Source organism: Manis pentadactyla, chromosome 5 (genome assembly GCF_030020395.1).
Source record: "Manis pentadactyla isolate mManPen7 chromosome 5, mManPen7.hap1, whole genome shotgun sequence".
Lineage (NCBI taxonomy): Eukaryota > Metazoa > Chordata > Mammalia > Pholidota > Manidae > Manis > Manis pentadactyla.
Genome location: NC_080023.1, coordinates 133451225 through 133463907, shown reverse-complemented (window position 1 = coordinate 133463907; position 12683 = coordinate 133451225). Strand labels below are relative to the sequence as shown.

General features: G+C 39.1%; 1 protein-coding gene across 3 annotated transcripts in view; it reads left to right on the top strand.

Annotated features, from left to right (window-relative positions):
* DTD1 (D-aminoacyl-tRNA deacylase 1) overlaps window positions 1-12683 on the top strand; it is a 204022-nt gene that overhangs the window by 162090 nt on the left and 29249 nt on the right. For 2 of the 3 annotated variants that reach the window (XM_036892205.2, XM_036892203.2), the window contains one exon: window positions 3279-3851. The exons of the other annotated variant lie outside the window; for it this stretch is intronic. In XM_036892205.2, coding sequence (XP_036748100.2) covers window positions 3279-3320 — 42 coding nt within the window. In that variant the 3' untranslated portion in view covers window positions 3321-3851. Of the gene's footprint in view, window positions 1-3278; window positions 3852-12683 lie in introns of those variants that run through there. 3 annotated transcript variants of the gene reach the window in all.

Genomic DNA, 12683 nt, shown 5'->3' with positions numbered 1-12683 from the left:
TAGAAAGTCAGAGGGAATCCTTCACTGATAACACTGACTTCCTGGTGACTTGTGTTTTGCATAAAACAGCCTTCTCTTTCTAGGTAAATGAGTTCATGTTAGATTCCCAATCGTCACCTGAAACAAATAAAGAAAAGCTTGGTTCTCTTGCCGCTGGTTTGGAAAGCAGGTCAGTGGAGGGTGTATACCCTAACTTTGGCACTTACATCTTGTGGTTGCTAACTGACCTGAAGTCAGAAGCAGCATCTTTGGAAATCAGCATCTTTGAGAGACTCAGGCAGGTTGTTGAGGGATTCCTTACTTCTTGTCCTGGACCATTCCTCATAGACCTTGTTGTTTGCAAGAGGTAGAACTACAACAGAAGCTTCTTTCATAAGGCTACGTAGTTGTGGCACTGTTAGCAGGTGCTTCTTATTACTACCTGTCAGGTGCCCCCAGGCTACAGGTCATGTCTGCCCTCAGGTAGCTCTCCTGTCTTACAGAGACATAAAAAAAAATACATTTGGAAAAAGATGTCATCCTTTCACCAGCTCTCACAGGTAAGCTTATTACCCACCTCTAGAGTTTTAACTTTGCCACCCTTTTCTGGAGAATTGTGTGTTTATCATCTTGACCATGATTTCAGCTCAGCACTTCTAATCTAGCAAACGGGCCTCACAGATAGCTTACTCCTACCCCCTCATTCATGCTTCCAGCTGTGTGAATGTCAAGATCTCTAGCTACTCCCAAGTGATAGCCAGTAACCTGGCCCCTAGGTTTTTCCATGGTTATGTTTAAGAAAAAGAAGGAACATTTGTTAAAAGCAAGATTGTAAATAAAAAGCAGCATCTATTTGACGGAACCATGTATCGTGGGAGGCCTTTCAAGTGAAATAGGGACTACTGCCTGCCGGAAGGCTCTTGCATGCAGTTTGGGAGCTACTCACTCATAGTACTAACGTTGATATTGTGATTGGTTTTGCCTGTTGGGTTTCCTAGTAGTAGAGCAGTTTTCTCTACTCTGAAAGCACACTTAGTTGTAAACTCACATTGAATGGTTTATATAGTCCCTAAGCTTGAGTGGTATACCTATAAATTTTGAGAACCCCTGGGGTGAAATCTCTCAGGATCCCTTCCAGTTCTGTGATTCTCCAATAGTGAATTGGAATTCCTAAATTGTCCTTCATTTATAAAAATTCCTTTAACAGCCATTTTCATCACAAAATTAATGCTTATTCATTATAGAAAATTTCAAAAAATCCAGAAAGCTCAAATAAGAAAATAAAAATCATCTACCACCTCATTCTAAAGGCAGTAATTAACAAATGCTTTTATCACATTTTCTCATAGATAATTCTGTTTCTCTAATTTTACAAAGTTAGAGATGCTGTATTTATAATGTCACTGCTTTTATCATCTAACAGTATCATGAACACTTTGTAGGTCATTCTTCTGTAGTAACACTTATCATTTCAATTTGCACCCATTTGATGCATAGATTTATTATCCCAAAGCATTAAAACATGTACAATATTTAATTGAAGTAAATGTAAAAAAAATCTATTAAACAAGAATCTAAAAGCTAATTTAAATTCTAAAATAAAGGTTTTAATCTGTGCTAAGAAGATAGAGTTTCCAAAGGTTAATGTGAGATCCAACTTAAAGATTTCAGTTATTCGTATTGATGGTGAGGTGTTAATAGGCTATTGGTATTAATAGGCTCCAGGTGCTCAGGTTGGGTTAACATCTTGATTAAAATATAGGAGCAAATGGATTACTTTTCTTAAAAAATAGAAGTAGTATGGTTCCCAGGAATTTATGTTGTATATTCCTTACCCCTTTGTGGTCTTTGAGATATGGCTTAGGAAGTAGTGTAGGACTATGATTGGTGGGTTTCAGAGCATGGGGTAGAACCAGGAAAAATTTTGATTTCTTGTATGGGTCTAGATAGAACTGAAAAGCATTGATAAGCTGCAGTTCCAGTTAACCACACAAGACATGTGGACCCATAGGCCTTGATACCTAGGTAGGCTCAGTAATGGGAAGCTGTTAATTCCATTGAGTCATCTGCCCTTAATACCACCATTCTTTAGAATGTGACCTGTGTTGAGTGTATCCAGAAGCATGTTCACAGATACGGCATCACCATGTGCAAACTACTCTTATCAGAATGTTTTGCTTTTACTGAAGTTCTTCCAATTAGAATTTAGATCTGAGGGGATAGAAACTGTTCTGTTAAGTTTGGGATTTAAATTCTTGAATGACAAATGCCTGCCACAGAAATCTAGGCAAGACCAGCTAGTTTTTATTGTAGCCACAGAATTACAAAGGGAAACTTGAGACACCTGTACATTTTATTTTTACCATTTAGTACATTTAGATTTACCAAAAACCTATCATCCTTTGAGCAGTATTAAAAATATTCCAAGAATAATCATTTAGTTTATTTCCTGTCCCTATGCTTTCTTTAGGCTCCTCATCCCTCTGCCTCCTTCATTGTTAAATGGATTTGGAAACAAGGTTTTTGTATCTTTTCAAGGAATTTGTTTCATCTGTGTTGTCTAATTTGTGTGGATAAAGTTGTTTGTGATAAATCTTTTTTGTCCTTTTAATGTCTATAAAATCTGTACTGATGTTGCCTTTTTGATTCCTCATAGCTTGTGTCTTCTTTTTCTTGGTAAATCTGACAAGAGGTTTTATCAGTTTTTTATTGATCTTTTAATTTATTTTTTCTTTTTCTGTTTGAAATTTCATTGGTTTTTGTTTTTATCTTTATTATTCCCCTCCTTCTGCTTGCTTTGGGTTTACTCTGTTTTTATTCTTTCAGTTTCTTAAAGTGGAAACTCATATGATTGACTTGACAGCTTTCTTCTTTTCTAATATGAGCATTTAATGCTATGAATTTCCCTCAAAGACTGCCATAGGTGATTATCACAAATTCTGATATGTTGTCATTCTCATTCACTTTAAAATATTTTCTAACTTGCTTTGTGATTTCTCTTTGAATCAAAGGCCATTAGATGTGAGTTGTTTAATAATTCCAAGATATTTAGCTTTGAACTCTAAGAATAAGGTTTCTAGTAAACTGAAGATTTCTTGGGTGAGAAGGTATTTGGATTCATACATGACAACATGGCAGATTTTACATAGTAAAGTAAAACACTGTCATGCTATTGTCAGTGTATGAACTTGAAAGGATATCTTCAGCTATTTTATTATTCTTGGTCATATTTTTAAATAGGATCTCAAGGCAAATTTTGGGACCCTTCTGTGTAATGTGTCTTATCATTTTCTTTTTAGTGCATTATTATTGGGCAGAACTGGATCCTGAAAATTTCATGAAAGATGCTAACTACCTACACTGCTTTAAGAATTTGGAACTGAATCACGAAAAGAAAGATAGAAGTAAGAAACTTGGAACCTGAATAGCCCTGAAAAAAAACACCAAAGGAACATTACCATTTTCTGTTGTTGCTGTGGTCTGATAGAGGAAGTGGGTGATGCTAGTGTGGGGAGGAGTGCACCCTATTCTCTTGGCAGCAGGGCATGTGCCTAGTGCCTCCCCGACAGAAAGGTTTTGTTATTTCCTATGATGTCTTGGCTTGCTTTTGGGACAGGCTAGCCCAACATCATTTGTCATTGAGTCCTTCTTTCACTGTGGTATGTTTCTGTGTGTCTGTGATGGGTCTCAAATGCATTCATGCTGTCCATGTTTTTCCCAACACTGGCTAAGCCAGGGCCTATGTAAAGGTGTAAAGAGAACAATCATCAGTGGTAATGTATTGTGTAAGAACTTTGCATCTTATAAATTTTCTCTTTTTTTCTAAAGAATAAATCTTTGAACCTCAACAAATCACTTTATTATTAAAGAAATCCTGCTGTGTTTCTGCTTAATGATTTTGTCTGTAGAAATATAATGTGTCTGACTCTACTCTGTGTACATTTACAGTTCTTTTCAAATAACCCTCTTGCAAGAGTCCTTCCCTAAGTGGACCACATAGACCTCTGATTCCATGGGGAGAGCCTATTTATGGTAATTTATAGTTGATGAGACTTCACTTGGACATGGAATGGCAGGAAAGTGGAGTGTAGGTGGGAAGGGAATCCAGGTTTTGGAATGGCCAGCTGACTGAAACCAAGTGTGGCTGCCCCCCTCTGGTTTACCCACCTTTGGAAGGTAGGAGAAAGGCCTTTCCAGGATGGAGCGTACGTATGCCCTTTTCCAGGAGCTCCATGGTTGTCCATATATTCCAGCCTGTGTCCTCACAGCTATGTGAAGAGAGAACCACATTCTGCCCAAGAGTTTTCTCAGTCAATTTTGATCTACTGGTGGCAGCTATAGCAGTCATTTTTAAACATTATGTGATGTCCATAGTAATATATCTATTACTACATATAAAATACATGTATTTATGTAACATGGCTATAATATATTAATGTTTATGTAAACAGAGTTATCCTCTCTTAAAATACTTCTTGCCTAATAATGGAAGAGACATCCTTATTTGGCATTTTTGTGATGCTCAAACTCTACCTGTGACTTATATAATAACTTCTGAGTCTATCTAATCTGACCAGTTACCTACTTCAAATAAAAAGCGTGGTTAGAAAATGTGAGGAAAAAAAAGCTTGTCACAGCTTCCTTGTACATTTAAGTACTTGGAATATGGAGGTGAAAAGGGTTTGCCAGATTACTTTATTCTGAACTGATGCAGATGGTCTGGAATAATTCATGAGCGCATAAACCTCTAGAATTTAAATCATTATGGAATAGAATTTAAATCATTATGTCTCAGATGCAAATCCCTGGTTAGCTCCCCTATTAATATGGGCAGTGAGGTCCAAGAAGCGTTCCTGTTTGAATGATCTAAGTTAGGCTTGTACAGAGTGAATCTTGGTTTTAAAGAGATATTGACAAATTGGAGTGTGAGCAACATCATGTGATCAACTTCCTGAAGGGTCTGAAAACCATAAAGGGAGAAGAGCTGAAGAGGAGAAAACAAAACTCTGAATGCTATTTGAAAGACATAGATGAGACACTGGGTCAGGGATAAAAATAGGAGCAGTTGCCTTAACCATAAATACTGGCCTGATATATAAGATACGAGGTAAAGGCGTCCAACCACATGATTCAAAAGTGGATGGTGATGTTGGGAGCTGTTAGTGTTCGAGCAGAAGTCTTTAGGTGTGGCGAGAATTTTTTTCACTAATTATAAAGTCTTTCCTCCCTTACAGTATGCAGTGAACATGGTAAATGTCAGAATATGTTTGCTGCCTTTGTAGCTTTGGATGGAAAGAAGCTTTTCCCTCATCTGGAAGGTCACTTTCAACTAAAAACAGAGCAGAAGCAGTGAGTACACTACAGACAGGCCCAAGAGGGGCAAATCTAACCACAGGGTGAGGTTACAAAGGAAAAATGAAAGCTGAAGAAGAAACCATGACATCCACGGCCACATCAAATGCCATAGTTCATTCCTACCTTCCCCACCTTCCTTCACTGTCCTGAAGGTCATTTCTAACTCTTACCGTGGACTAGTGGCTGAAATGAGGTTTTGGGGGCAATTCTATTTGCAGAGCATGAAACTCTCATGTCTTTGTGCCCCTCCTAACATCTCCAACTCCTGCTTTCTGCTTATTTGTAAAACTTCCTGCTTGTTGTCCATTCAAACATCTTTTGAATGAGGATGGAAGAGGAGAATCGTACCAAGTATGGCTCTTCAGAGAAGGCTTGGCAGACTGCAGGCCTGTGTTTGAGCAGAGCACTGTCCCATAACACTGGGTAACAGGGCCCATTTAATTTTGCCTTGTGGGGTTTACTTTATAGGAGACCAAGCTCTTCTGGCCAATAGAACACAGACCAGTTACAGGCACCTTTTGAGGCTGGACACACCCTAGCATCACCCCAGGTCGGTGGTCCTCAGGAAGGTATTTTCTGTACCAAGTTGCATCCTGCCTAGAGATGAGCAGATGGAGAATGTGGTCTTTGTTGATTTGATCACAAAGTTTCCTCTGACATGGTATCATTTAAGTAACTCTAAAACCAGAGAGGTGTTCCTTTCTGTCAAACTGATTTGTCACATTCCCTGCCCTTTTTCAACCAGGCACTTTCAGAATTCTTAATTTGCAATCTGTTCCTAATTTGGGTCTTGTAAAAATAGTTAAAGGATCTCCTCTCAGAAGACATGGAATAATATAAATGGTAGAACTTCCCACTGATGGTGCTAGAGAGGATGGAAAATCATTTGGAGGGGAGTCTGCCTTATAGTTGCTGCAAATGTTTTGTTCTTTCCTGAGGTACAGATAACTAGTGCATTACATTTTTAAAGGCTCTGGAAAACAAAACTTTAAATTCTCATATTGAAAGTATCTATTAATGATGGTATTTTAAATTTGTTAATGTTTGATAATATATTTCACATTTGTAGTGCCCATGAAATAGCTATTCTTGTTTTTGGATCTTCCTTGAGGGTTGATGAGTTAGAGCTCTATCATCAAGGAGATTCAGCAGACAGCAACCCCCCACAGCAGGCGAATGGGCTTGGGCTGAGGAGGTGGCGTCCTAGAGAATCTGAGATTGAGGACAAGGCAGAGTTGGCCAGTTGAAAGTGGTGGGCCGTGGAGGTGGGGAAGCAACAGGAGTGCACCTCAAGGTGTGAGGGAAGAGGAGGTTCAGACAACTTACAGGTCAGCAGGACTGGATTCAGGAATCAGGGGGCACATGTAGGGACATGGACAGGAACAAGACTGAGAGGTGAGCAGGGAAGAAGTCTGGTAAGTTATGATAATGTGTGTAGGAGTCATCACGCCTTCCTCCATCTTCTATAGGCTGATTTGTTCTAGTTGCTCAGCAGTTTCTCATGTGATGTGGTCTTGAGAGTGACCTTGAGAACTGTGTCCAACTCTGCTGCTGTGTGACCAAGGCCCCTGGCACAGTGCCTCGCAGGCCACACTACTGTCACGCTGCAGCTCAGTGTGACCAAAGCCGCTTTCTTCCAGTCACTGCCTCTTGTCTTTGGCTCTCACACCAAGCCTACAGATAACTAAAGCCCAAGGTTTATTCCATATGACTACTGTCTGGCTAGTGAAGAACCCAAATGAAGAACTTAATTCTATTTCTGTTGGGCTCAGCCTGTGGTTCTGGACTAGTGAAATACTTCACATACATTCTGGATATTTCTCCCAGCTTTGTGTCACCTTCAGACATGTTTTCTTTATCCAAGGCGTGGCTAAACATGCACAGGATAGAGCAGGCATTCCATTAGAAACCTTCTTTCAGGTCCAGGTATGTGTCATTTATATTCTCATTCAGTTCAATTCCTCCTTTCCATAACACTCATTCATCCTAAAGTCAAGCTATTTTCACAGTCTTTTGGTGATTAATCCAACAGTCCAGTCAGAAAAAGATGAGTACAGCACAACGTGTTACTTGTGAACTTGTGCTGGCCTCCAGTGATCACTGTGTTCTTTTCCACAGGCTCACAAACCATCTCTTTAGTCATCTATTCTGGAATATTTTCAAGAATCTGCATCTAACGGTCCTGTCTGCTGTGTCTGGAATCTTTTTGAAACTGGGATTTTGACATGTTTGGTTTTCTCTCCCCACTCCTCTTTTCAGAATGCTTTTCAAAGATATCAGTGCTAAGTCTGTTCCATAATCACATCTCTTAAGTATTTTCAGAACTTGTGAAACTTCAGTTCATTCAGAGAAACTTAGAAAGTCTGTGTCTTCACTGCTGTGGGCTTCAAGCCCCCTTCTTTTTATGATGTTTGTTTTGCTTTTTTTGATTTGCCTTACAGGAGTAGATAAAATAATTTGGGCACTTAACTATGACCAGGAGCTGTTCTATACCCTTATGGGTGTCAGTTCTGTAATCACTGCAGCCCGTTTCTTGTTCCCATTTCACAGTTGAGGAAATTGGGTCAATGAGGTGAGGTACCCATCAGGGGCTCTGGAGTGTGTAAGACCTTACACTATTTACAGAGTAGCCATTTAGCCTGCTGCATAGTGTCCTGCATGCAGGCAGAACACAGGAGACCCCAGTGAGAGACAGGATCAAGCTTTATCACAGCAGTAGTGGAAGCTGGCACCAGCAGCTTGTGCCAGCTCCCTGAATCCCAATTTCCACAGGTGGCACACACAGCCAGGTGATGCCTCACACACAGTGGCTCATCTACTGAAGAATCTCAAGAACCCAAATCTTTTATAATGCCTGACCATTGCTCTGGGGAGAGACACTTTCTCTTCCAAGACTGCTTGCTATCTAAACATTCTCAGACATATAGTCCCAGGGCAAAGGCAGTGAATACCTCTGCTCACAGGATGTGCAGAGACCATGAGAATTTTCACCCAAGAGGAACTTAACCCAGATCATTCCACTAAGTGATAGTGGAGTCCAGATTCAAAGCCAGGCCTGCAGGCCCCAGAGCCTGCCCTCTCAACCTCCCCAGTCCCCATTGCCCCCTGTGTGACAGTGGGGAGGAAGGAGAAACAGCTCTGGCACTCTAACCCCACTATTCCTCACCACTTACACATCCCATCTGGGCTGGATTACCTCCCTTTAGTCTGTGTAGATGCCCTCCCCCACTTCTCTGCCCAGCTCTTCCTGGAACACCAACCTGCATGCACTTGCTCCCTGCTTTGTGTTAGTTCCAGACAAGGGGAGGCACCTGGAGGTAATCAGAGGACTGAGCAAAGGAGGGCAGGGGGTGAGTTCCCCAGATCCTTCCCTCTACAAGGCACAGGCACAGCCAGTAAAGAAGCCGCCTACAGCTATTGCTGTTTCCAGTACCGCCCCCTTCCTCTACCTCTTCAGGCCAGTGTGGTAACAGCTTCCTACTTCCACTAACTCCAGGCTGCTTCTCCATTCCCTTAACCCTGACCCTTCACTAACTCCCCCAGTCACCTCACCTAACAACAGGCCACCTGTTTCCTGGACTCAGCGACCCTTTGTGCCCTTTACTGCTCTTGCTTGCTGAGATGGAAATCATGACTCTTGCCAACTAACAGTTAATTTCTTTGGAAAATTATGTCCTTCCTGTCGTATACACTGTTGAACAGTAGTGCCTGAGAATCCTGCCTCCATTACTTTAAAACCCCTGGTTGGGGTCCTGCATTGGTGGCACTCACTGCTTGAGAGTCCCCAACTCTCTTGGTTTCTACTCAGATTGTCAGAACTTTAAGAAGTACTGCCTGATACATTAGTTACCTAGCCACATGTGACTAAACTAATTAAAATAAAATAAAATAAAAAATACCGTATTTTCTTTTACCCATTTATCCATCAACAGACACATGGTGTTCCCATATCTTGACTTTGTGATGACGCCATCACTGTGGGAGGGCTGCTTTGCCTTCAGGATTCTCATTTTGTTTCCCTAAGATACATACCCATAAGTGGGGTCATTGGATTATGTGGTAGTTCATGTTTTTAATTTTTGGAGGAACCTCCATTCTGTTTTCATAGTGGCTGCACTACTTGATATTCCCACCAGCAGTGCACAAGGGCTCCCTTTCCTCCACATCCTCATCAGCACTTGTTACCTCTTGCCTTTTTGATCATAGCCATTCTAACAGGTGTGAGGTGATGTCTCACTGTAGTTTTTATTTGCACTCCCCTGATGATTAGTGATGTTGAGCACCTTTTCATGTGTCTGCTTGACCATTTGTGTATTTTCTTTGGAATAATGTCTATTCAATCCTTTGCACATTTGAAACTGTTTTTTTTTTTGGATATTAGTCACTTACCACATATATTGCTGTACAAATATTTTCTTCTATTCCACAAGTTGCCTTTTCATTTCGTTGATTGTTTCATTTGCTGTGCAGAAGCACTTTAGTCTGACTTAGTCCTACTTGTTTATTTTTGCTTTTGTTGCCTGTGCTTTTGGTGTCATATCCAAGAAATCACTGCCAAGGCCAGTGTCAAGAAACATTTTCCTTATCTTCTTTTAGGAGTTTTTTGGTTTTGGTCTTACATTTGAATCTTTAATCCATTTTGAGAAATTTTTGTGAGTGCTGTAAGACAGGGGTCCAGTTTCATTCTTTTGCAAGTGGCTGTCCAGTTTTCCCAGCACCATTTATCTATTTATTAATTTTTGGTTGCCACATTCAGGTTTATGGGTATTTTTTTCAAATTTTTATTGAATTATCATTGATATACAATCTTATATTTGTTTCAAATAATACAGCACAATGTTTAAACAGTTACCCATATTATTAAATCCTCACCCCTCTAGTGTGGTTACTGTCTATCAACATTGAAAGATGTGCCAGAATCATTGGCTATATTCTCCATGCTATACTACTATCACTATGATCAACTTGAGAATATTTGTGCCCTTTTATCCCCCTTGCCCTCTCCACCTGCCCATTCCAACCCCTCCCCCATGGTAACCACTAGTCATTTCTCAGTGTCTGAGTCTACTGCTGTTTTGTTCATTCTGTTTTGCTTTGTTTTATGTTCCACAAGTAAGTGAAATCATTTTTCTCCACCTGGCTTATTTCACTGAGTATAAGACCCTCTAGATCCATGTGGTTGCAAATGGCAGGATTTCTCCTTTTAATGGCTGAATAATACTCCATTGTGTGTATGTACCACATGTTTATCCATTCGTCTGTTGATGGACACTTAGTTGCTTCCATATCTTGGCTATTGTAAATAATGCAGTGATAAACATAGGGGTGCATATATCTTTTTGAATCAGGGATTTTGTTTTCTTTTGGTAAATTCTGAGAAGTGGAATTACTGGGTTGAATAGTATTTCTATTTTTAGTTTTTTGAAGAACCTCCATACTGCTTTCCACAGCAGTTGTACCCATTGACATTCCCACCAATGGTTTAGGAGAGTTCCCATTTCTTCACGTGCTCACCAACACTTGCTATTTCTTGTTGTTTGGCTAGTAGCCATTCTGACTGGTGTGAGGTGATATCTCATTGTGGTTTTGATTTGCATTTCCTTGATGATTAGCGGTGTGGAGCATCTTTTTATGTGCCTTTTTGCCATCTGTGTCTGCTCAGGTCCTCCACCCATTTTTCAATTGGATTATTATTATTTTTTTGGTATTGAGGCATATGAATTGTTTATATATTTTAGATGTTAACCCCTTATTGGGTAAATCATTTATGAATATATTCTCCCATACTGTAGGGTGCCTTTTTGTTTTGCTAATGGTGTCCTTTACTGTACAGAAGCTTTTTAGTGTGATGTAGTCATACTTGTTCATTTTCTATTTTGTTTCCCTTGCCTGAGGAGATGTATCCAGGAAAAAATTGCTCACACTTATGTTCAAGAAATTTTTGCCTGTTTTCTTCAATGAGTTTTATGGTTTCATGAGTTACATTCAGATCTTTGATTTGTTTTGAGTTTACTTTTGTGTATGGAGTTAGACAGTAATCCAGTTTCATTTTCTTGCATGTAGCTGTCCAGTTTTCTCAACACCAGTTATTGAAGAGGCTGTATTTTCCCCATTGTATATATTCATGGTTCCTTTATTGTATATTAATTGACCATATATGCGTGGGTTTATATCTGGGCTCTCTGTTCTGTTCTAATGATTTATATGTCTGCTTTTAAACCCAATACTCTACCCATTTGATTACTGTAGCTTTGTAATATAGTTTGAAATCAGGAAGTGTGATGCCTCAGCTTTGTTTTTACTCAAGATTGCTTTGGTTATTCTAGGCCTTTTGTGGTTCCATACAAATTTTAAGATTATTTTTTCTGTTTTTGTAAAAAATGCCAATTAAATTTTGATAGAGATTATATTAGATCTGTAGATTGCTTTTAGTATGGAGATTTTAACAATATTAATTCTGCAATCCATTAAAGTGGGATATCCATCCATTTATTTGTATCCTCCTCATTTTTGGCCATTAATGTCTTACATTTTTCCATGTACAAGTCTTTCACCTCCTTAGCTAATTTTATTCCTAAGTATTTTATTGTTTTTTTATGCTATCATAAGTGGAATTGTTTTCTTAATTACTCTTTCTAGTAGTTCATTACTAGTGTATACGCATGCAAATGATTTTTGTATATTGATTTTGTATCCTGAAACTTCACTGAATTCATTTATTTGAACAGTTTTTTTTGTGAGGTCTTTATGGTTTCCCATATATAAGATCATGTCATTTGAAGACAGACAATTTTACTTCTTCCTTTCCAATCTATATTCCTTTTATTTCTTTTTCTTGCCTAATTGCTCTGGCTACAACGTCCAGTACTATGTTGAATAGGTGTGGCAAGAGTGGGCACTCATCTTGTTCCTGATCATTCTTGACTGTTGAGTATGATTTTAGCTGTGGGCTTATCATATCTGGCCTTTATTATATTGAGGTACATTACTTGCTTACATAATTTGTTGATTTTTTTTATCTTGAAAGGGTATTGAATTTTGTTAAATGTCTTTTCTACATCTATTAAGATGATTGTATGATTTTGATCCTTCATTCTATTAGTTTAATGCATCACATTCATTGATTTGCATATGTTGAACCATCCACACATCCCAGGGATAAATCCAACTTGATCATGATGTATGATCCTTCTAATGTGTTGATGAACTCTGTTTGCTAGTATTTTGTTGAGGATTTTTACATCTATACTTATCAGAGATATTACCTGTAATTTTCTTATAGGGTCCATGTCTGGCTTTGGTATCAGGGTAGTGCTGGCTTCATAGAGTGAGTTTGGAAGTCTTCCTTC